General features: G+C 50.8%; 1 protein-coding gene across 1 annotated transcript in view; it reads left to right on the forward strand.

Moving 5' to 3' along the window:
* COL4A2 (collagen type IV alpha 2 chain) overlaps positions 1–24,724 on the forward strand; it is a 177,934-nt gene that overhangs the window by 127,177 nt on the left and 26,033 nt on the right. The window contains exons 13-27 of the mRNA XM_036831172.1: positions 793–888; positions 2,640–2,675; positions 3,258–3,308; positions 4,441–4,485; positions 6,855–6,908; positions 7,835–7,901; positions 11,907–12,017; positions 12,490–12,639; positions 16,195–16,287; positions 17,479–17,642; positions 19,466–19,538; positions 19,625–19,731; positions 20,736–20,937; positions 21,346–21,405; positions 23,025–23,081. Of these exons, the coding sequence (XP_036687067.1) occupies positions 793–888; positions 2,640–2,675; positions 3,258–3,308; positions 4,441–4,485; positions 6,855–6,908; positions 7,835–7,901; positions 11,907–12,017; positions 12,490–12,639; positions 16,195–16,287; positions 17,479–17,642; positions 19,466–19,538; positions 19,625–19,731; positions 20,736–20,937; positions 21,346–21,405; positions 23,025–23,081 (1,366 nt within the window). The remainder of the gene's footprint in view (positions 1–792; positions 889–2,639; positions 2,676–3,257; positions 3,309–4,440; positions 4,486–6,854; positions 6,909–7,834; positions 7,902–11,906; positions 12,018–12,489; positions 12,640–16,194; positions 16,288–17,478; positions 17,643–19,465; positions 19,539–19,624; positions 19,732–20,735; positions 20,938–21,345; positions 21,406–23,024; positions 23,082–24,724) is intronic.

Below are 24,724 nucleotides of genomic sequence, written 5' to 3' on the forward strand. Positions count from 1 at the left end.
GGTGAAACTGGACTGGTCTTTCATTTCTTAGGCATTTCTTATGTCTTGGTACCAATCTTAGAAAGCAGTAGCATAACACATAGCAAGAACCACCAAGACATTTAGCCTCCAGACCTAATAATTTCCTTGTATAGAAATTCATCGTAAGTAGATAATCCCACAGAAGCAAATGCAGCCCCAAATTGTGACCAGCCTAAACAGCTTGTATGCATAAATTCTAAGTGATTCTTTTTTTTTTCTTTTTTCTTTCTTTCTTTCTTTATTTTTGGCTGCGTTGGGTCTTCGTTGCTGTGCATGGGCTTTCTCTAGTCGCAGTGAGCGGGGACTACTCTTTGTTGCGGCGCGCAGGCTTCTCATTGTGGTGGCTTCTCTTGTTGCAGAGCACAGGCTCTAGGCATGCGGGCTTCAGTAGTCGCGGCTCGCGGGCTCTAGAGCGCAGGCTCAGTAGTTATGGCGCACGGGCTTAGTTGCTCTGCGGCATGTGGGATCTTCCTGGACCAGAGCTTGAACCCGTGTCCCCTGCATTGGCAGGTGGATTCTTAACCACTGTGCCACCAGGGAAGTCCCCTCTAAGTGATTCTTAATGCAAGTAGCAATCAGATAATTTTACCTTATGATTATTTTATTCTATATATGATTTTTATCTTATGATTATAACACTATAAAATTGGTGTACATGTGTTAAGTAATACGCAAGATAAAAACTGCAGTTTGTGGTGGGATTGTGCTTTTATTCAACCTTGATCGTGTCTTTTCAATTTAAAGACAACTGCTTTGCTAAACCATTCACAGGGCGACATGGGACAGCAGGGACCCGGTGGGATTCCACCAGACAATAGTTACGTCGAGAGGCCCAAAAATGATGTGATCCTCCCAGAGCAATATAAGGTAAAGGGACTTCAGCAAAATTGATGTATTCCCAGTTGATCTAAAAAAAGGAGGAGAAAAAAAGGTAACTTTCTTTGCTCTTATTCAAACAGTCACATTCAAAGTGGAAAAGCCCTCACCGCCAAATTGGCAAATTATGCATGAAAGCACTGACCACAGTCACACAGGTGTATCGGTACATCACTGTAAATAATTATGATGAATTTGAAACAACACGAGAATCCATTTAAAAATCTCAGATCTGTCCTAAGTCTCTAGTATAGGCATAGTTAGGGGTCAGAGCGCAACTCAATGCCAGGCTATGGAGCTATCTGAACAAATGTTGTATCGGCAAAATAAAACCTACTTTTAGGTAGGTTTTGCCGACATGGAACATCATCATGGGCTTTTTGGATCAAAGTCAGTTTTCTGACTCATAGTTTCTGTTAATGTTTTGTTTGATTAAAAGCATACTCTTGGAGTCTAAATAAAAATTAACACCCTTCTGTACCACTCACTCACTCAGACAGACCACTTACCCTTCCTAAGCCTTCGGGTTCCCTTGTGCCTAATGAAGGCCGAAGCACTGACCTGGTAGAATACTGACCTCATAGGGCTGCAGAGCGGAGACCCGCTGGGTGGAACGCACCATGAAAGGTCACGGGAACCAAAGTAAAGATCCCAAATGTAGAACATGATTCCTGTCTCTCAAGTATCTGTCAGGGTGGGGCGTGGGTGCTGAGTCACGGATAGGAGAGCACAGGCTGGACCCCGGACATGGGAGAAGTCAGTCTGGGCAGCTGTGGCTGTTATGAGCGACCTGACCGTTGACAAAAGTGGCCTGGGAGTTGGCTGATGTGAGGCCAGACGAGGCGGTTATGTGTAAGAAGGGGCGGCTATGTACCAGTTGAGCTCAGAGCAGGACGTCCCCGGACAACCAGGCAGGAGGGGGCCCTCCACAGAGTCATCAGGGTGGATCCAGGAGGGACTTTGGCTCCTGGGGGTGACCTGACCATCAGCAAGGTAGAGCCTCTGTCCAATTTCAGGACAGGAGCCCAGGATGGAGTGAGGCCAGAGCAGATTTGATCCATGCTGAGATGCTCAAGCATCTGAATCAGATTTCCTTCAGTTTCCACAGCCAAGAGGGGGTGGGTTCTGGGGCTGGGTCCAGCCAGCCTGCAGGGGGCAGTCTTGACCTGCGGGAATCCTGGGTGCTGGCCTAGGACTGATGGGGGAAAGGACCCAACTGGTCACTACATTTCTTTCCCCATTTTAGGCTAAGAGAAGTGGGAAAAATTGATCACATAAAGCTGACGTTGCTTTCCAGAGCTACTCTCGCTCGGGGTTTCAACACGTTCCCAATGAGCCTTGTTCTCAGAGGACCCACCTAATCATCTTTCACTCAAATGAATATTATCATTAGGAGCTGTCCCCTGGGCGTGTGCCCCCTGCCACTGAGGGTGCTAAAGGAAAATTCACAGGCAGAAGAGAGACAGCCTTGCAATCGTATCAAAAATACACACACACACACACACACACACACACACACAAAATAGCACACAATTTCATCTGTATTGTGAAAATCCAGGAGAAATAGCACATTTTCCCCTTGAATTTTGTAGCTGCCTAAGTTAGGGGTCATTTGTGACAATTCATTTATATTCACTGTTTACAGTTTTATAAAATACTTTTCATCTCATATCATAAATCCTGATCAACTTTAAATACTACTGTTCTCGAATTAATGAGCATTTCTTTCATATTCTTCGCAGGGTGAAAAAGGAAGTGAAGGGGAACCAGGAAGAAAAGTAAGTCAAGGAATAAAGATGCTTCTTCTCACTGGTGGTTCCCAAATTCTCGGTGTTCCCATCACAATGATAGACTGTGTCCGGGTTGTAACAACCTGCAACTTCTGGTTTCCAATCCATTTGTCTACAGCAAGAAAGTATGATCATGTTTTACGCTGTTTTCCAGAAAACAGTTTCAGAATGTCTTCATTCCACAGTCAACACCAGCTAATCAACACTTTAGCTCATAAATGAATCTAAACCCTTTAAAAGAGAAGAAGTGCCATGGAGGGACTGGGTGGGTTTGGTGGTGGCTTCCTTGCTGGGGTCCAGCCGTGTAATCGCCCTGCCCTCCCTGACCTGGGTTATGCCTGCCCCGTATTCCCAGTCCTCCCGGTTGTCACTCACTAGGTGATGATGACAGGTGACATCCTGGGTTGATGACCACCCAGGCCGACTGCAGACATCCTAGGGCTCCACCGTGTGTGGAGCTGGAGTAGAGACACAGGGGCAGGACGGCCACCGTCGGGGCACTAAGAATGGATGCCCGAGCAGGCAGAGCGTGAAGTATGGGCGCCCTCAGGTCTCTCTGTTCTCTCCTAGGGCATTTCCGTGAAGGGAGAAGAAGGAATCATGGGATTTTCAGGAGCGCGGGTAAACCATGCCTTCTACACCTGCCGTTTGCTTTGTATTGTCTGGTTTTTTAAAAGACTTTATCTTTCTTTAATTTTGTATTGAAGTGTAGTTGATGTACTGATACAATGTCATATGTTATAGATCTACAGTATAGTGATTCACAATTTTCAAAGGTTCTACTCCACTTATAGTTATTGTAAGATATTGGCTAGATTCCCTGTGTTGTACAATGTATCCTTATAGCTTATTTTATACACAGTAGTTCCTACCTCTTAATCCCCTATGCTTAGGATCACAGCAAAGTTGACCCGAAAGTACAGAGATTTTCCATGCACCCCCTTGCTCTCCGACACAAAGCTTCCCCTACTGTCAGCGTCCTGCCCCTCCGTGATCTGTCGGCTACGATCATGAGCCTGCATTGACTGACGCACCATCATCACCCAGTAACTGCGGTTTTTAATACTATGCACCTCCGCCTGGACCGGGGGCAGGAACAGAACTCAAATACCTTTCTGCTTGTATTAGGCTGAATTGCTCAGTGGTAACAAACATGTAGACTGGCTCCAACAAAGAAGTTGGTTTCTTGTGACCCTAAGAGTCCAACAAAAATGTCCCTGGTGGGGTGGATGGGGTGGGAGTGGGGTGTCTTCTCCCGAGGAGGCTCGGCCACCTGTCACTCCTGTGCCCGCGGGCAGACGTCCCCTCCGTCGGCCAGAGCTCAGTCACCTGGCCACACCCAGCCCCAGGTGAGCTGGAAACGTGGGCAGAGCCAGGAGGAGAGAAAGTGGCCTTGTGGTGACCACTTGGGGGCCACAGCTACTCAAAGGACTTGTGTTACAATCTCCAAAAGTAAGAACGAAGGCTCCCAAGAGCAGTGGAGTGCAGGCCTCTTTCTGGCTTTACTGTTTTTACTGTACTGTGTTTATGGATTTCTCCAAATTTCTTTAATTGGTGGACAGGATGCATTCCATGGAAGGGTCCCTCAAGTGACCCATCTCCTCTAGGAAAGAAAGGGAGGCTTCAGATGGTTTTGATACTGGCTTAGCAAAGTATTTTACTTTAGTCCACGGCGGGTGCCATGACAATGCCCTCCGGGAAATGTCCCTGCATATTCTGAGCTGTTACCACTTCTGTTTTCTGTTCAACCCAGGGTGCCCCCGGCTTCGATGGTGAGAAAGGTTCACCGGGACAGAAAGTAAGTTTGAGACATGAAATGCAATCTGCTCCAGGCCTGAAACACCTTGCAAAGGTCACATACAAAGACTGGGGCATCCCAGAAGAAAATGTCCCCAGAGAAAACGTTTAAAACTTTCCCACGTTTACAGTAGCAGAAATAATCCTCCCTCCCAGATCATTCTCAAAGCGTAAGCGAGCTCATTTACGTTTTCTCTCGTTTGGCAAGCCAGCCCCGGGGTCCTCTCCCTCCGAGCCTCCCGTCACCCGGCCCGCACCGGCCGCGGCTCCCGTGGTTTCCATGCTGCCCCCTCCTCGGTGTCACCTCCCGTGTGTCCTGTAGGAAGGTTGCCAACATGGCGGCCACAGGTCCTCCCACATTTTTTATATATTGATCTCTCACATTTTGGCACTTCGCTTACCTTCCGTGATGACCCAATTTGTTGTTTTTATCCTGTGTTCTATGGACAGATTTTGGGCCATTTTTGTAGGAAGAAAATGGCAGCTGAGAAACGTCTTATAAATCTGCCTCAGGCTTAGAATTGTCTGAGTGCTAGATCAGATGCGCGAGAAAACATAGGAATCGATTTTTTTAAGTAATGATTTCTTTTTTTAAATTATTTATTTATTTATTTTTGGCTGTGTTGGGTCTTCATTTCTGCGCGAGGGCTTTCTCTAGTTGTGGCGAGCGGGGGCCACTCTTCATCGCGGTGCGCGGGCCTCTCACTATCACGGCCTCTCTTGTTGCGGAGCACAGGCTCCAGACGCGCAGGCTCAGCAATTGTGGCTCACGGGCCCAGTCGCTCCGCGGCATATGGGATCCTCCCAGACCAGGGCCCGAACCCGTGTCCCCTGCATTGACAGGCAGATTCTCAACCACTGCGCCACCAGGGAAGCCCCTAAGTAATGATTTCTTTATTTTCACTATTTGCTGTCTTCACTAACTCAGGCAGAGAGTGCACGGGCCAGCCCTGCCCACCGCAGACCCCCAGCACGCTCCCCAGGGGCGACCCCCGTGCACGTGGGGTGGGTGTTCAGATCAGGGCTCGCACAGGCGGGGCGTGTGTTTTTACATGCATGTAATTTAACCAGGGAAAATGAACATTTCATCCCGTTCCGCTGCCCTCCACTCATGTCTTTCACCCAGCGCTCCTCGGGGACTGTCCCACGTCAGCACAGGTGGCGTTGTTTGAGCTGGGCGGTCATGTCGCACTGGATGCGGCTCAGTCGGGAGGGATGCCTGCTCACCGACTCTGCGGTCACTGCAAGCTCCGTCAGGGCTCCTGGACTGTCTCGTGGGATGGCCTCTAAGCAGGAGGTCACTTTTAATATCAGAGAAATTTGCCTTCACTTTTGAATCTTCCGCTCCACCTAGGCTGAAAGAAAGTCCGTCTAAACCAGAGGGCCAACGTGAAAGCACCAAATTAAGCCAATCTTAGTTCATTCTAAATAATGTAACTTTCAGCATACGTGCTCCTGGATTTCAAAATATGCAGTAAAATAATCAGATAACGTACATACTTTATCCCATTGGCATTCCGAATTTGGGAGGGGGGGCCTCACTGTATATATTCTTTAGCAAGAGGGAATAAATTTCTAGATTTTTTGAAAGCTTTTCATATCTATCCAGATACGATGTGGCTCATAAGGGTAAACTTTGTCTTTCAATCCATATTCAAGAGAATTAGAATGCAATCATTATTAGCATTAGATATTTTTTTTAAGTGAAGAGAAACACTTCTAAATGAAAAGGTTTAATGATTCCAGTTGGTGTTAACTAAAATTTTTCAAAACCCATCTTGGGAGAAGGTTTTAGTAGCTGGATCAGGTTGTCAACGGCCGACCCCACTGGTCAATCGTGAAATCACAGCAGTGGGGCAGTCGGCACGTGTGACTCGGTGGGAAGGACTCGGGACCCGCCGGGAACAAATCTTGCTCAAAAAAGATGAACCTGAGACTAAGGAGGCCCAAGATCTAACAGCTAGTTTAGAGAAAATCTGGGGGATAAAGGAGCACGTTGCCCAACTCCACAAGGATGGAGTGGACCAAATCCACCACGCAGGCTGTTCTCAGTACAAATGGCCCAGTTTCCTCAACAGCAACAACAAAAGGTACCAAAGTAGAAAGGAAGAGAAAACTGTTATGAATTACAGGCAAATTAAGAGACATATCAACCAAATGTCATATTTCGCCTTTTTTTGAATCCTGGTTCAAACAAAGCAACTTTAAAAAGACATGTTTGAGACTAAAATCAGGGAAAATTGAACACAACATGGGCAGTAGGTGATCTTAACAAACTATTGTTGATTTTATTAGACACAATGGATTGTGGTTACGTCTTTAAATTATATTTTAAAGATTAAAACTGAGCGCTAAACATCTTTCCTGCAGGGAAGCAGAGGACCGGATGGTTACCAAGGCCCTGATGGATACCCAGGACCCAAGGTGGGCTCAGTTTTCATTTGAATCGGGATGACTTTCCCTTATTTCCCTTGGATGGTGTTCTGATCACCTCCTAAACACCCTGTTGGAGAAGGAGGCCTCCTCCTTCCTGTGTCGTGTAACTGATCACACGACACCTGGCACTGAGAGATGAGGTGGACATTCACCTACGAGTCACCTGTGTCTCAGCCTCAGGGTGCTGCATGCCGTATGGGGCCACGTAGAGGTGGCAGTGGGGACCTGCACCCGGAGCAGAGTGAACCAGGGGGCTGAGAGACGCAGGCGCCGTAGTAACAAGAGGGTGGGGGGCCCTGGTTCCCGAGGGGGCCGCGACTGACTTGTTTGAATCATCCCACGGGCGGGCCGGGAGGTTGAGGACCGGGGGCTGCAGCTGCTCCAGCTGGTGGCGGAACTGGCCGGGAGGGGGGCATCTACCATCAGGTGGGCCATAGCTGCTGAGGATGGGGGGACTCACAGTCAGGCCTTCCGGGCCCCGTGAGGCTCAGGGACGTCAAGGCAGCTCATGGAATTTGAGGTCTCACCGTCCAGATGGTATTGAATCAGGTGCCGTCACACCACCCCAGCTCGGCCCCTTGGGCAGCTCAGGTGCGGTCATCAACACAGGGAAGTCTGCCCTGAGCAAGGCGGTCACCTGGCCACTTCCGGAGTTTGACAAGGGTCTCAGAGTGAGATGGGCACCGGCCCACCTGTCCTCTCCTGGCGTGTCCAGCTGGCGGCTGGGATGCCCGGACTTATCAGCACAGCATCGTGGACGTGGAGCCCGGGCACCGTCCATGGTTCTGTGACTAAGAACAGCCTCCGCTGGGCTCATGGTCGCTTTCAGTTCTGTTCTTTGGAAACAGGCATAGTGTCCAAAACTCCAAAAGGCCAGCCTCACATTCTTTTGTTTTCCTCTTTTCTTTCTCCAGGGAGAAATGGGTGAACCAGGCCCCCCCGGCCCACCAGCCTACTCCCCGTATCCTTCCCTGGCCAAAGGTCTGTATGCCATTTGTCCTGCTTTCTCATCTGTTGTGGACACAGAGCCATGACCTTGCGAGAAAGATTTTCTGAGCAAAACAAAACAAAGCAAAAAAAGAAAAGTGTTTAAGTGTTAACATTTAGCACTTAAACACTGGGGAATCTCAGTCTTGTGAACCCTCCCTCCCTCGTGGCTTAAGCGGGGTGTCACGGAGAGACCCCCAGTTTGCCTCTGGCTGAGAGACTGCTCACCGCTTTCCTCCGCTGGGAAAGGCTTTCATTTCAACATACCTTGTGCAGGTTCTGGTTCTGCCACCTGCAGCATCACTATAGAAACCCAGCCCTCGTGCCCGCCAGGCCTCCATGGGCGCTGTCCCAGCCACTTCACTGGTTTCTGGTCCAAACGCGCCAAGATGCTTACGCCCCCTGCTCGCCAGTCCGGAGGCTGGAATTGATCATAGTCTGTAATCTGGAAACAGTCACAGCCTTTTAAACTTCAAAGAACTAAACCTCCAGGCATTTGCACCTGGGCTCGTACAGGAAAATAATCCCACGGTCACAGTTGACCCCTGAGTGTCAGTGAGGGATTCTGCACGTGTTGTGGCTTGTGCTGTCCTTGTTAGTTCAGCTCAGCCTCCCATCGGCACGATCGATAAAAATATAATTCTAGTTCTGCGCTTAGAGCAATGGTCTGTGAACCTTTTTGAATGTGCGTCCTTCAAGGTTTAAAAAAAAAAGTGTTTTCAGCACCCCTCCAAATAATAGTATGAATATTTATTTATGGATAATTTATCCATGATACAGGATGTTCCCTGAGGTCAGAGAATTTAGCCTGTGTGGTCACTACTGTATCCTCAATTCTAGAACAGTCCAGGCACATGGTAGTTGCTCAGTAAATGTTTACCTGAATGACTGAATACTGCATGTGCTAAAACATGTACATCAGATAGCGATTTTAAAGGGTGAGATTTTTTTTTAAATGAAGGTGCTCCAATGTTTCCTTCCTGTACCCAGTAGGGCATCTGTCTCACCCTATTATCTATGTCCAGGGGTCAAGGACTAACCTTCCTGCTTAGGTGTGAACCATCTGCTGGTTTAATACCCTTGCATGTCTTCATCCAACGATGGGGAAACTATAGACAGGGCGAGGCCAAGGACAAGGCCAGGTGGGGTCCCCTAGAGGTCTCTCTCCAGGGTGACATCAAACCATCGATGAGTATATTTCAAATAAACTCAAACCTGGGAGTTCACCCCACTTTGGAGCCAGCTTCCCGTCCTTCTCTGGGGAGCCCAAGACGTCTGCCAAGCCAGAAACCCCAGGGACCCGACATGAGGTTGACTTACTGTTGGTGATTTTGGTGAAATGGAAATCATGTCTTTGAGACTTTGGGAAATTAATTTTTTTTTATTTTGCAACCCACTTTTTTAAAATTTATTTTTTTTTATTGAATGAAAGATTCTTTAAATTCTATAGTGCTTTACAGTTTTCACAAGTTCCACACACATGATTTCATATAATCCCTCAATAACCCGTTTTTCCCCCATCCCTATATTGCCCCTCCTCCCTTCCCTCTCCCCACTAGTAACCACTGGTTTGTTCTCTAGATCTGTGTCTCTGCTTCTTTTTTGTTATATTCACTAGTTGGTCGTATATTTTAGATTCCATATATAAGTGATATCATACAGTATTTGTCCTTCTCGGTCTGACTTATTTCACATAGCATAATGCCCTCCAAGTCCATCCATGTTGCTGCAAATGGCATTATTTCATTCTCTTTTATGGCTGAGTAGTGTTCCATTGTATATATGTACCACATCTTCTTTATCCATCAATCTGTTGATGGGCACTTGGGTTGCTTCCGTACCTTGACTATTGTAAATAGCGCCACAGTGAACACTGGGGTACACGTGTCTTTTCGAATTAGTGTGCTTTGTTTTTTTGAATATATACCCAGGAGTGGGATTGCTGGGTCATATGGTAGTTCTATTTTTAGTTTTTTGAGAAAACTCCATGCTATTCTCCATAGTGGCTGCATCAATTTACATTCCCACCAACAATGTAGGAGGGTTCCCTTTTCTCCACATCTTTGCCCACATTTGTTTTTTGTAGACTTTTTGATGATGGCCATTCTGACATGTGTGAGGTGATATTGGGAACACAGTTTTTAAAATTAACGTTGGTGATGTCTCTTTTGCACTCATCAGAAAGCTCCCTGACTGACAGCCCGGAATGCATTCAGTTCCCCTCACCACCCTGCATTCCTGGAAACCACACCGGGACAGTGGGTGGTCAGGTTTCCTTTTCCCCAAGTTCAGGGTGAGAAAGTCAGCAGTCACCCTCCTTGCTCCTTACAGCGGAGTTCCTGCGTCCTGGGTGAGCTGGAAGGCTGACCAAGCTCCAGGGCTCCTTAGAGTGAGAGGTTGACTCATGAGCAGATTCTATCATGGAAAAGAGGGAAATACATGTACCTCTCACCAGGCAGCATTGCGGGAGCTTGTCAAAACGCAAAGGATTCGAAGAGCTTTGCATTGAAAACAATGATTGCAAGGCTACTAAAAAGTGATCTTGTTCTTTTCCCAAACACATGAGAAGATCTGCGGTTTTCGATTGTATTTTGTCTCTTTTTATTCAATCACGGTAATGGCTAACATTTGTATGGTGCTTACTGAGCACGCCAAGCAGTGAAGCAGGTTGTTCTAATTTGCACCGGTCCATTGATTTACTCCTTGTAAAGACCCTTTGAGATGGGGGCTGGCATGGGCCGCACTGTGCTGATGGAGAAATTGAGGCACAGAGAAGTTGGGTAACTCGCCCCCAGATCGTGTACGTAGCAAGCGAAGGAGCAGGACTCAGACCCGGGCCACCCCTGTTCCAGAGCCCAGCTCTCCGTCCCCTCTGCAGGCAGCCGAGCCCAGCACAGGGACGCAGACTCACATGTTCCACCCCTTACAAACACGTCTAGCATGAGGCCCAGCAAATCCCTTCTTATCTTAAGGACTTTCTCTTAAGATTAAAAAATTAAAGATCACATAGTGATGTGATCTCTCCTAACAATTACTGATCGCTGTACCATGAAACATCATACCCTCTCCACTTTCCCAATTGTAGACCAGAAAAACATGCTGTGCAGTAAAGCGTTGCTATCTACACAGCCAGGGAGCATAGCAGAGCCCCTTGGCATTTGTTTATTTAGGGAAAAGGTCTGTAAGAATCTCCACGTCTATCATTCATCCAGCAAACAGCAATGAAAAGCTGATCCGGGCAAGAGCTGGGGCTCAGGGGAAGAGGGGTTCAGAGAGAGTTGGCCCCCGTCGCCCCCCAGCTCCCCCCATGGTGCCTGGTGCAGGAGGGTCCAAATCATCTCATTCATTCTTCATTCCCGCTGACTCAGCTGTTGTGCAACCTGATTTTCCACGACCCTGTTCACCCGTACCCCGCCCCCCGAGGTGTCCTGCTCTGTGCTCACCTGCTTCACTTGGGCTGATGTCCTCTGTGGACGTCCTTCCCCTGACCGTCCTCTGCCCTCCCCTCCCCTGTCATCTATCTCCATCAGCTGTCAGCTTACCTTCTCGTGAAGCCTCACCCCTCTGTGACATTGGGGCTGTAATACTATCTACACACGCGCTTTTACGGGAATCGAATGTCAGCCAAGTGTGTAACGCTGAGTCTGTACACTCAGGAGCTCAGAAATACTGTCTACTTCTGTTATTCTCATTCTCTGTGCTCCCTCTGTGTCAGATTTCCCCCCAAATAATCCTCCCCTCCTTTGAAACCTCTCTGTATCTTTTTGGCATTCTGTTCCTCTCTTGTTTGTAACATTTATAGGGATCTTTTATCAGTCCTCTTTGGTTGAGAATGAGCTCCTTGAAAGCAGGGGCCACCATAGATGAAACATTTGGACACCACCGGCCTCGTGCAATGGACAGAATATCAGTAAATATACATTCAACGAAAAAGTGAACACCTGCCTTGAGTCCTGGACAACAGTCTTGTTCATAATGTGGGGCCTGTCTTGGTTCCAGGTGCCAGAGGGGACCCAGGATTCCAAGGAGCCCCCGGGGACCCAGGAGCCCGGGGGGAGCCTGGAGACCCCGGCTTTCCAGGCCTGCCTGGCACGTCCATCGGAGATGAAGGTAACGTGCTTCCGCGGCATCGAAACTGAGACGTCCCCTCGGGTCTCACACAAACCCCCGCCCCGCGCTGGCTGCACGGCCCCCCAGTCAGTGCTGTGTCTCATAGGCTGGCCCAGCAGCTCTAACGCATCTCGAATACATGTTGGGATGTCGTCACAGAACCACGGCACCTGTGACAGTGACTCCCTCACTAGGTCGGAGGTGCTGCTGATGGTAACTCACGTGATTCTGTCACTTGGCCGGGAAGAGCACAGGCATCTTCCAGTGTTATAACAAGTCTCGGTCCGTCGTTTGGGGGCAAGGAGAGGGGCTTTTTCAAGTGGAAACATAGCGATGAAATATACCAGCGGCATTGCCCTTTAAGTCACAGACTCGACTGTAAACGACTAGCCCAGCTGGGGGCCCCCGGGGCGGAACGCCAGCGCAGAATCTCAGAGGTCTCACGCTGCTGTGATTGCTGTTGGATTTTCAGATGAGAAGAGAGGCTTACGGGGCGAGATGGGACCCAAAGGCTTCACAGGAGAGCCGGGCATCCCCGCCCTGTACCCCGGCCCGCCGGGAGCTGACGGAAAGCCAGGGCTCCAAGGTCCCCCAGGGCTCCCGGGACCACCTGGCCCAGACGGTAAGCGGAGGGAAACTCAAGGGAGGTCGTGCCAGTGTCCAGACAAAGGAGCCTGGCCCTGGCTGGATTTTCACTTGGGATTTTCTTGTAAATAATTGCGCGAACTAGGCAGCAGGCAGTGTGAGAGTGTGGCGGGCGCTCTGGGGTGCAGACAGGAAAGGCCCGCCCTGACACACAGCCTCTCCCCTGGGTTAACCAACGCGATAGGCAGACTTGGTGATCTGCCTTCTGGGCCCCCGAGGAGCCAGAGCTCCTGCTTCACACCAGGAGGGGCTGCACCACCTGTAACGGGATGTGGCAGCCCTTGGCGGGGCCCAGACGGAAGATGCTGAGAGTCTACAGGCTGCACAAGCACGGCGTCTGGACCCTCGTGCTGTCGGGCGCAAGACTGAGTTTCCAGGTTCTGATGCAGCCGTGGCTCATCTTTCAGCTGAGCTCCAAGGAGGCTGGCCCTCCAAAACGGTTATCCTCTCAGCTTCCAGCTTTAGGGTTATGCTTTGAACATCGTAAAATCGAACTAAAAAAGAGGTCACTATTGCTGTCTATGCGACATGGGCACAATTCAGCATCTTCTTTTCAAAATATTTGACTTTTAATTCCTGACGTCACCCCGACTCATCTCTGACAGATTCCCCTCTTCACATGTGCTAATGGATAGTGTGTGAGTTCAGTTAAAGGTAGATCGAGACCAGGCTTTCCTTGCTTTCGGAAGCCAGCTTCTCATTGCTGTCTCTTCAGAAGGAAAACTGTTGGAGGCATGAGAAGCACATCAGTACATGCACCTTCCACTAAAAAATCAGCAGTCACTTCTCTGTTGTCTTCTGCGTTAAATTTTAAGTTACTAAGGTTCTGCGTTCCCAATTCTCCTTCAACTGCAAAAAGCAGATTCTCACGTTCTTTTGAAAAATTCGGGGTGCAGATATTTCCCTGGAATTTGCCAAATAGTTTGAGCACTGTTATCACTGATATTTTTTATTATCCTGGCAGTAATATTTATTACTGCGGCATCTGTGATAATGGCTAAGTTTCTGTGAACATTACATATCCTGAGTAAACGGTATCTGTTGAGTTTTCCTTTTTTGGCAGCAGAACATGATGTGTTAAAAATAAAAGCTTAAAAATACGCCTCTTCAAAAGACTGTGATTGAAGGCTAACCTTGCCATCATTCCTGTAACTAAATTCCATTTTGATAGACACAAACACATACCATCTGGCTTTGTAAGTCTTGCTTAGTAAATCTATGATTTACCAACATAAGTCATCTGTAAACAAATTAACTAATTTCCGGTCCATGTGGTTAACTGAAGGAAGAATTTATAAAATAGATGGAATGGTGTCTGATACATTTTATCAACTTCAGTTCTCCTTGAAATATTTATTTTACCCTATGAGACACATTGTTCCCAAATCACTTTTTTAAAAGCAATCTCTTGTACAAAAAGTAGCCAACCTTAATAGCCTTTTAAAATATTTTTGTGTAGAGTCATAATTTAACATCAATGACCTTGAGTCCCACAGAGTTCTTCATCTTTTTCCCTGGAATGAAACTGTTGGATTCTTTTCTTGTTAACTGCATTTCACTCAGTTTTATGTGTTGCTACTGATGGAAACCAGAATTTTTACTCTTTTGCCGTTCCAGCAAAATCAAACTGTGAAGCCAGTTTTCTTTCTGAGCTAAACGTTTTGCTTACGTCCAGTTCAGCTCGGGTAACTGAGTCGACTGCCGGGGGGCTCTAGAATAAGTCAAACTACTGCCAGGTTTATTACAGCCATTGACCTCTTCAGGAAAATCATGTTGGAAACATCGCAGAGGTGCACTGCTATTCTTTTTTTTTTTTTTTTTTTCATCAGGAGATCTCTTTATTTTTTTTTTATTAATTTTTATTGGAGTACGGTTGCTTTACAGTGTTGTGTTAACCTCCACTGCACAACAAAATGAATCAGCCGTACACATACAGATATCTCCTCCCTTTTGGACTGCCCTCCCATTTAGGTTACCACAGTGCATTAGGTAGAGTTCCCTGGCACGGTGCTATTCTTTAGGACTTGCTTGAAATTATTAATTTACCAGATGAAGAAAAAAACAGTGTAGGAAGGAGGGAGGATGGCACCTTAAGATGGCCCAAGAGTGCCTTTTCTGTCTAGATTTGCAAACACTGGGAAGCATACCCACAATGTCTTCGTCTCAGATTTTAAAAGCCAACACCCTGGAGTATCTGTGATTAAATAACTACCTGTAATACTAGCTTCTCCTAACATATCAGGAGAACGTGGAAACATAGCATAAAGCCCTCAGTCCACCGCTAGGCTGACATGCTCTTGACCTGGTCACCAGTGACCTATGGAGCCACATCCGGGGTACCATTTGCTCTGTCAGCAGCCTCCCAGCGGTACAGGGGGCAGCTGGCACCCCCCACACACACTCTCTTCTCCAGCTCCACGACACCCCCCTTGTCATCTCTCCCCTTCTTTGTGAGGCTTCTTTGCTAGGTCTTCCTTCTTCCCCCTCCACCATCCCGTGGGCAATGGAGTTCCTGTCTGTGTCTCTCTATCTAGCAAGCTCCTGCATTCACAGGAATTTAAACACCAGTTATGTGCCAGCTCTCCCTAACTGTGTCCCTAGCCCAGTTCAGTATTCTGAGCTGCAAACTCGTCCCAACTGTTAACTGGACACCTCGTCACCACTGTGTGTCTCACAGGCATCTCCAACTTTGCATGCCCCAAACTGAACTCTGGGTCTCCCCTCCCCAGCTCCCCACCCTCCTGGGCCTCACCCATCTCCACATACCCCGGAGCCCGGGCCAGAATCCTGGGAGTCAGTACCCAGCAGTGGTGCCTCCCAGGAATGTGCAGCCCAGTTCCCACCACGAGATGGCGCTCTGCTCAAGTGGGACACGGAGCGTTTTGTGGGCTTTTAGAGTCTGTTTCTTACACCCTCGCCCGGATGTCCCTGCTTGGAATTATCAGAGCCCTGCAGATGGCGGAAGGATGCCTGAAGTACCGTGATCCTAGTGATGGGGGTGGGAGAATCACACGTTATCTACATGGTTACGTGTGTGCACGTGTGTTCACCCAAAGGAGTGAAAGAGGAAAGATGGTGGGGTCTGGGGGGAGGGGCGTGCACAGGTGCTCCCGTTCCAGAGGAGAGGACAGAACTAGGGAAGCTAGTTCATTTTAACATCTTTTACTGTTTGGGTTTTCTGTCATTCTGGGAACCAGAAGTTGCAGTAGTCTTAGAACCCAAGTCGAAGTAAAACACGTGGTTAAAAAAACCTAAAGTCTTCTTTGGACTCGATGTTTCTGAAAAGTAAAGATTTCTATTTCTAGACTTTAATGGGAAAACTAAAGTCATAGGCGTTCACATGTGTTTCCAATCCTGGAAGCAATGGCCACAAAAAGAAAGTCTCCGTGTCTTTCTGCGAGTAGTTGGGATGGAATTGGAATGGGGGCCATTTTCTGTTGGGAGACTCGGCTGTAACCCTTCCCACACAGGGTGGGGGGATACGGGGTCCTGGGCTGTGCTAATGTGCCGTCCTCGTGGGTTTTCTCCTCAGGTTTCCTTTTCGGCCTTAAAGGAGCAAAAGGCAGGGCGGGCTACCCTGGGCCTTCTGGTTTCCCCGGGGCTCGCGGACAGAAAGGATGGAAAGGTGAGGAGGTCCGGGAACAACAGGGGGCGGGGCGCTGCTTGGCCCTCCTGAGTCCAGCTCACCCTTCACTGGTTCCAAGATGAGGACGAGCCCCTGCGTCCCCCCGGCCCCCTCCCTGCCATGGCCGTCACACTGGGGGGCGGCGTCTCCTCGTTTTCCGCACACCCAGCTCTCAGCTGGCTCTCCCGTCTCTGTTCTGTCTGCCACGTTCATCACTGAACTTTCAGGCAACACGGGACCCAACATGGGACAGAAAAGATGCACGGTGGCTTCTTAGACTGAATTCAGATGACTCGTCCGAGCCCTCGGCTCCAAGAAAATGTAACAAGTGTTTGCAGAGGGCTGTAGGGTCATCATCTGGTTTGGTCCTAACCCGACTCCCCGAGTTAGGGATGCGTCGGCAGCAAGGCGGTGGCAAAGCAGGAGAGACGTGACCTGCCCAGGTGGGGCGGAGGCTGGTGGGAACGAGCCGTCCTTGCTTTCCTCTCCCTGCTGCCCCTGGGGGACCCCACCTCTCCAGGCAAGGGCCGCCTGTGGGGACCTCGGGGGGACCTGTTCAGCTCGCCCACCCCTGGGCATCCTGGGTTTTAACCGCCGGACCTCTGCGGCACGCATGGAGCTGTGGGCAGTGCAGGGGTCAGGCGGCGTGGGTGAGCTGGGCAGCTCGGCACCCCTGGGCCATCACGTGTCCCCCTTTGCGCCCTGGGAGCCAAGCCGACCACCAGCCTCCAGCTCAGCCCTCCCCTGCCCCCGGGCTCCCTGGGTCCAGCCAGCAAGACAGAAGAAGGGAGGGCACGTATTTCTTCCCTCCGCACCAGGACCTTGGGCTCCAAGCCCGCGGCTGCTGCCAGGCCGCCCTCTCTCCGGCTCCCCTTCACCCTGGACCTTCCTGCCCTCCCCCCGAGGCCCCCGCAGTGGCTTCTTAGAACTCCTGTCGCTGAGTCCCCAACTCTGCCCACACCTCCGTCAACAGTCCTGTTCTTTACGTATCTGCATCCCAAGGAGACTCACGCTCCTTGTCTAAGAATGAGGGGGTGTGAGGACCAGAGTAGGCGTGTCCTGCGTGTGACGCCCCCCCCCCAGCCAAGCCCTCACGCCCTTGCCCTCCTGTCCCCTGCAGAGCCAACAGGAGGGTCGTACACGCACTTCACGAGCAAATAACAAGTCCCTCCCTCTCCGCCCACGTTGCAGGCAATGACGGCGACTGTCAATGTGCAGAGGGTGACCAGTTCATCGGGGGTCTTCCGGGGCCACCAGGACCCAAGGGCTTTCCCGGCACCAATGGGGAACCAGGGAGGAAAGGCAGCCCGGGAGACCCCGGCCAGCACGGCATCCCCGGGTTCCCAGGATTCAAGGTGAGAGACCAGTTCTACCACGAAGCCGATAAGACGACCTTGACGCCCGGCCCCATTTCCCCATTCCCGGCTTTTATTTATTGAATTAATACAGCTTTAGACCAGCAACACTTACGCACCCAGTGTGACATTCAAAACGGCCACGTATGCCAAGAGAAGCTTTAAAGCTTTTCCTGGTGGGAATGTGAAATGGGGCAGGCACTGTGGAAAAGTTTGATGCTTCCTCAAAAAAGTCAAACAGGGAATCCCCTGGCAGTCCAGTGGTTAGGACTCCGTGCTCTCACTGCCATGGGCCCGGGTTCAGTCCCTAGTTGAGGAACTAAAATCCCACAAGCCATGCAACGCAGCCAAAAAATTTTTTTAAAGTCAAACATAGAGGTGTCGTGTGACCCAGAAAGTCCCCTCCTAGTACAGACCCAGAACTGAAACCACGTGTCCACACCGAAACTTGTGCATGAAGCTCACAGCAGCATTCACGATACCAGCCGGAAAGTGGAAAAAACCCAAATGCCCATAAATGGATAAATGAAACGTAGCATACCCACCCGATGGGACATTATTCAGCCATCAAAAGGGATGAAGTGCTGACACGTGCTACAGTGTGGTGCCCTCAGAAACATTATGCTAAGTGAAATAATACACAGAAGAACAGATATTATATGATGCTATTTGTATGAAGTGTCCAGAACAGGCATCTTGAGACGAAGTAGCTTGGTGGTTGCCAAGGGCTGGGAGGAGGGGGAATGCGAGTGACTGTTCCTTTCTGGGGTGATGAAGATGGTCTGGATTTAGGTAATAGTGATGGTAGCAGAACCTCGTGAAAATACAAAAAACAGAAACAAAACAAAACACTGAATTGTATGCTTTAAAATGGTTAATCTTATAGCATGTGAATTATCTCAAAAAAAGAAACCCTTCTAGCATTTTGAATGCAAAGCTATAAACTACATACTGTGTATTCACCTCTTCAGATCTAGTATAGGACCGATTTAGCATTTTAATGAAGGCTCCCTTAACTTGATAAAAAGTGAGACTTCCAAGTATATCATGAATTTAGTTTGGATGAAATGTATGAAATTTTCTGGATTCCAGCTAAGTGGGCTTTATTTCACACCCGAGGAAAAGATCACCTGGAGTAGATCTTTCTTCATGGCAGGTTTTAACTAACCAATGATTTCAAAGCAAATTTCAGATGAAGGCAAAGAAACTATATTTTTAATATATTTTTACTTAAAAAGAGATTTATAAAATGAAAAGTCTATCATTTTATGTATTCAGCAATAGAGGAAAGTTTGCTCGGGACACGTGGCCAGGGGCAGTTAGAACAATCTGGCTTCGTGTCCAGATGCGGGAGAGCTGCAGCCACTCGGAGCCGCTGGTGCACAGGGTCATGACTCGTAACCGCTTCGTGTCGCGGGAGCTTCGCAGGTGAAAATGAGGTCCAAAGCACCTCTCCATTCTCTGGGACTTCTCAGAAGACAAATAGTTTTATCCAACTGAACGTAATAGGTGCTACCCATCTGGGGACCACACTTTGAGTAGCAAGGTTCTTGTTTTTACCGTCCAGCCATGTGTGGCTACTTCCCTTAAGTTTTAACTATTTAAAATTAAACATGCAGTGTGTCAGTCCCGCTGGCCACGTTCAAGTGCCCCGTGGCCATCTGTGATTGGTGGCCACAGCAGTGGGCGGCCAGGGACAGAGATGTGTGGCTCTGGGCTTGAGGACAGGTAAGAGCCCCCAAGTTGTATAAACGAAAATCATCGTCTTCTCGGCTGCCCTTAGCAGTGTGAAGGAGGAAGAAACTTTGTGTTTGTTTCTACAGGGAGCCCCTGGTGATGCTGGCCCTCCCGGGCCCAAAGGAATGAAGGGAGATTCTCGAACCATCACCACCAAAGGTCAGTCTCGTGGCCAGCAAATCTTAGACCATGCTCCCTTCTGTGGCTGCCCTGGGTGAGCAACTCACGCTGCGCTCCTCCCGCAGGTGAGCGGGGCCAGCCAGGTGTCCCAGGTGTGCCTGGACTGAAAGGGGACAACGGCCTCCCAGGGCGTGACGGGCTGGATGGATTCCCAGGCCTCCCGGGCTCTCCCGTGAGTACCGCTGGCGGGGCGGGGGGTGGCGGCTCTGCCCTCATCCCCATCAGTCACATGCTTGAACACGTGAGCATCAGAGGTGCTAACACAGCAGGAAATCCTCCCAGTGCAAACCTGTTCTCTTTTCGTGAGCAGCAATCATATTTTTTAGGAAACAGTGAGTGAGGCTGGAAGCCAAGCCCTGAGTGAGCATTTAAGAGAAAAAGAAGAAATAAATATTCCTCTTGCCATCCCGTAGAACGAGAGCCCCCCAAGTCGAATATTCCTAGATGGAAGGTGGAACGCTTCTTCTAGGATCACTTGTAAAACACACAGCTGCATTTTTGCAGCAAACACACACCGGCATTGAAAGAGGCTGTGTGTGATAAGATGCAGAGCCCCCGGCCTCCTTTCTGCGGGGAAAGGCAGAGGTCAGACGGGGAAGGGCGGTTGGCCGTGGAGACTAGACCCCATCTCCTCCCTCCCTGCCCTCACCCTGCCCTGAGGAGTTGCATGAATAGGACACGGCTGTGCCCGGTGCCTCCCAGCTTCCTGCTCTTCTGGGCCCATCGTCTCTCCTTATTTCTGATGCCCTTTCTCGTCCAAACCAAAGACTCCCTTCCCTCCACCACTGCATTGTCCCTTCTGACTAGGAGATGGGTCACAAATGCTGAATCCTAACAATGAAATAACGTGTTCCTGCCCCCATTTCACCAAATCTGTGCCTAACGGTTCTCTTGAAGAATTCCCCCGGAGAATGAAGGTCCAAGCAGGGCACTGGTGGCTTGGAAAGAGAAGAATACTCAGATTCCTATGCCTTCCAGAACTGTCTTCTAGGGTGTTGTCCGTGGTTGTTAGAAAGTCTGTCCTTTACTTCTGTAACTTGGTGAGACCATGACTGTCGGTTCCTACTCATCTCTGTATCCAGAGCGCAGAATTCAGGGAATGGGGAAAAGTAGCTGGGAAGATGACTGTCTTTGAGGTTTACGTGTATTGTAAGAGATGAACCAAATTTCTCACAGGGTGATGGCATCAAAGGCCCCGCAGGGGACGCAGGCCACCCAGGACCACCCGGTACTAAGGGCATTCCAGGGGAAAGGGGCCCCCCAGGACTGGGGCTGCCAGGCCCCAAAGGCGAGCATGGCTTCCCCGGCGGTGCTGGATTACCTGGACCGCCAGGATTCCCCGGGCCTCCCGGCGCCCCCGGCACTCCAGGACAAATAGGTACGGAGGGGTCCAGGCTTGCCTCTTTCAAAGTCGTGAGACCCTGTGCATCTATGCCCGCTGTTCTTCTTAGGCAGTGTGCGAATTCCCCGGGGGCGAGTCACGTGAGATGGTGTCACACCGTCGGTTCTCATCACACACAAGCGACACCCGGCCATGGGGTTTTCTGGACCCACTGCAGCTTCCTCTCGCCAGCTGGAATGTGGGGCCTCTCCCTTTAGTGCTGGAGTTACAGAGGCTCAGCACAGAAGTCCAGAAATGGGCCTCTGATGCCCCGCCCGTCCCAGCCTTCCCACCACACACACACACACACACACACACACACACACACACACACACACACACGGAAAAGCCAGGCACTTTCTGTTATTGCAAAATTGCCTCACTCTGTCACTGTCTCACCCCTAGATTGCGATACGGGTGTGAAAAGGCCCATCGGAGCAGAGGGACAGGAGACCGTCCAGCCAGGTACTGTCACGACCGTCGGGCAGCTTTAGAATTCTTGAAAACCCTCAGTTTGTAGAATACATGCTAGAGCTGGCGTGAGCCCTGCCGTGGGCACAGAGCTGCCGTCAGAAAGAGAAACACTTGTGGACTTGGAGCTGCGCTCCGTCTGCCTCAGCTTAGAACCCAGGGCAGGGCAAGCGTGATGACCTCGTGTCACCAAGTTGCCCCGGCAGTACAAAGCATCTGTTTACAGTATTGGTAAGAACTCAGCAGATGAGTCCTTTCACGCCTGAAATAGACGTCTCTGTGTGTGTGAAGGGCAGCTGAATTATTTGCTCGTTACGCAGGGTGAGGAGTGAGTCCAGATGTGAGAAGAATTTGGTCCAGTGATGAATGGATACTAGAAGGAACAGGGCTGACGGATAAGGAGAGGATGCCCAGATGACCCGGGCTCAGGGGAGGGCAGAGGGGAGGGGACGGTCCGGAAGTTGACCCGGCTGCCATCAGACAGGCCAAGTCTCCAGCCAGGGGGGCCTAGAAACCGAGGTGGGAAGCCAGGCAGAGGGATGAGTCCAGGATGCAAGGGGACGGATGCCAGGCCTCAGGCAGGATTTGAAGAGCAGACCAGAGAGGACGAGTTTCTTGGAGTCGAAGGTGCCGGCAGAACATCTGGACAGTGGCCGCTCACCGGTGATAGTTGAGGGTCTGGAGTAAAGCGTTTGGGATAAAGGCCAGGGCCTAGAGAAGCAGCATCAGGACCCGTGGGTCCCCCGCACGAGGTGTGGGGATGGATCAGGAGCTCAGGGCGAGGGTGCAGAGCAGGAATGGCAACCCCAGAGCCTCCAGAGAGCTGGCCAGTCTCGAAGATGCGGGAAGGCCGCTGGGGGTGAGGCTCTGCCAGCTAGAGCCCAGGCCCCCTGAAGACGGCCGGGGTCCTTTCTTTTCACGGCCTCGGCTGTCCGCCTTTGCACCTCAGACCCCTCGTGTGGCAAAGGAGACCAAAGCCCCTCTTTGGCCGCGAAGTCGGGCCAAGGTAGGAGCCCTGCCAAATCACAGGCAGACAGACAGACAGAGGGCATCTCGAAGGACTGCCGTGCCTGCAAGGGTGCTCTGTCCAACAGAATACCCCTGCGCGGTGTCACCAGCCAGAGGCGGCTGCCACCGGCTTTCGTTTTGCACGACTCACAGCAAGACGAGTTGCCTCTGCTAATTCTGAAAGTAATGGAAGTCACAAAGGAGAAGTCACAGCATTCCTTTTGAAACTGAAAGCTTCCTCCATCCCCGGTGGGAATTGCCTTGGGGGCGGGGGGCCGGGGGTGGGGGGCGGGGGGGGGGGTGGGGGAAGGACACCCGGATGAACTCGGCTGTGTGAGGTGTTGCCCTCCAAGAGGGTGGAGCCCGCACGGCACCTGTTTTCATCCGACTGGACTTACTTCATGTGCATTCTGTATTCATATTCTGATTTCATTACACAGTGAAATTACAGTTACATCAGCATCAAGATGAATGGAATCGTTAAATTACTCTGATGGTAAAAAGGCAGCCGGTTTTCACGGCCGGTGCTCTTGACCTTAGCCACGTGCAAAGCTGTGACGATGGGTGTGGACCGTGGCTACAGCCCCCCTGTCCTCTCTTCCCAGGTTGTGTTGGAGGGCCTAAGGGATCGCCAGGCCAGCCGGGCCCCCCCGGCCCCCCAGGTAATGGGAGGGCGCTTCCAGCCTTCCTCCGTGCGTCCACGTCTTCCTTTCCCCTCTCTGGCTATCTTCCTCTGCCCCCGACCCCGCGTTCCCCTCCCCGCCCCCTCCTGGACATCACAGAATTCTTGGTACCGTACCGCACGCTGGCAGCTTCTATAGGAAACCGACTTCCGCTCATCAGTGTAGGAAAGTGAGCGGTGATTGACACCTAGTGAACCCTAGGGTAAGAGAGAGGCTTCCTGCCACGTGGAAGTCAGCCTCAGCTGCGACACAGACCCGGTGGGCACCCGAGCCTGGCAGAGATGGCAGCGCCCCAAGACCAGAGAGGAGGCTTAGCTCTGTGCGTTCCTTGTATCCCCGTGTGTCCCAGGGTGTAGAAGAGGATCATGCGGGAGAGGAGTGTTTCTTTCGGGTTTTGACTGAGAGGAAAGCAGATCAACAGGGCTAGGAATTTGTCTGTAGGATCTAGGAGCTGGGCTTTGTCTGCTGCCACAGACCGTCACCCAGCTGGAGAGTCATGTGGACTCAGGAAGGGTTCTGGGTCACAGAGCCCGGTCTGGGGCCGTCCAGGCTCCCCCTCCACGGGGCGACCTTTCAGAGGTGACAGAGGGGCTGAGTGACCACAGCTGCTCCGTGACGCCCAGACGCCGTGTCAGGCAGCCTAGGATGGCGAGCTCTCAGGCTGCACCACTGGGCAGAGTTCAGCCCAGGGGGTCTGCCTTCCGATTCGCTCCTCCTCTGGGTGGGACGGGGCAGAGAAGACGCCTTCACCACCCACGGAGGGGTCACTCAGACAAGCCGGTGTGGAGGCCAGAAGCCCGTCTGCGAGTCTGGGTCCACCACTCATCAGCTGTGGGCTTTGAGCATCTCACCTGTTCCTTCTGGAACTCAGTCTCCTCACCTGTATGAGAAGAACAGTGCAGGTGTTCTAGACGCTTCCTAGTTTGCACATGGTGCCCTTAATACCGCACACGCGACCCTGGGGCTGAGGTCCTGTGTAAACTGTAAAGTACTACGGTGCAAGGCCGCCCCCCACACTGGAAAAGTGCGTGGGCTGATTGTAGGCATCCCGGATCTTGAGAGTGTCGTCCAGGTGCACAGGGGTGACAGGACCTGGGGGCAGTGAGGCAAAATGCGGAAGTGTCATTTGCACCAAGACGCAGAGTTAACGGCCCTGTGTTGTCCTCCGAGAGCCGAGCGCGTTATCCACGTGGCACGTCGTGACCCTCCCTGCCCGAGCCCTGGAGAGGTCTGTGCCTCGTGGATCCCAGCACAGGCACAAACGCTGCTGTCCCCAGAGTGGTGGCGACTGCTAGGGGGAGGGGCTCAGACTGCAGTGGGACGGTTTTCAGCAGGTACTGGGGGGGGTGGGGGGCAGGGCCCAGAATGTACCTGCATCGCGCATGAGGGGAGAGGATTGTAGACACGTTTTGACAACGTGAAGTTAGTGAGATCGTCAGGTTAATGAGATCACGAGGTCGTGATGAGAGCCGAGGTTCGTCATTGCTGGCGTGGACGGACAGTTGCCCGTGTAGACTGACACTCAGTTTCCGGTGTTGACTGACACTCAGTTGCCAGCTGTCAGGTGCTGTTTCAGGGCTGACATCTCCCAGCCTCATCACTTCCCCGTTTCCTAAGAGACC

The sequence above is a fragment of the Balaenoptera musculus genome, chromosome 18 (assembly GCF_009873245.2).
Source record: "Balaenoptera musculus isolate JJ_BM4_2016_0621 chromosome 18, mBalMus1.pri.v3, whole genome shotgun sequence".
NCBI lineage: Eukaryota > Metazoa > Chordata > Mammalia > Artiodactyla > Balaenopteridae > Balaenoptera > Balaenoptera musculus.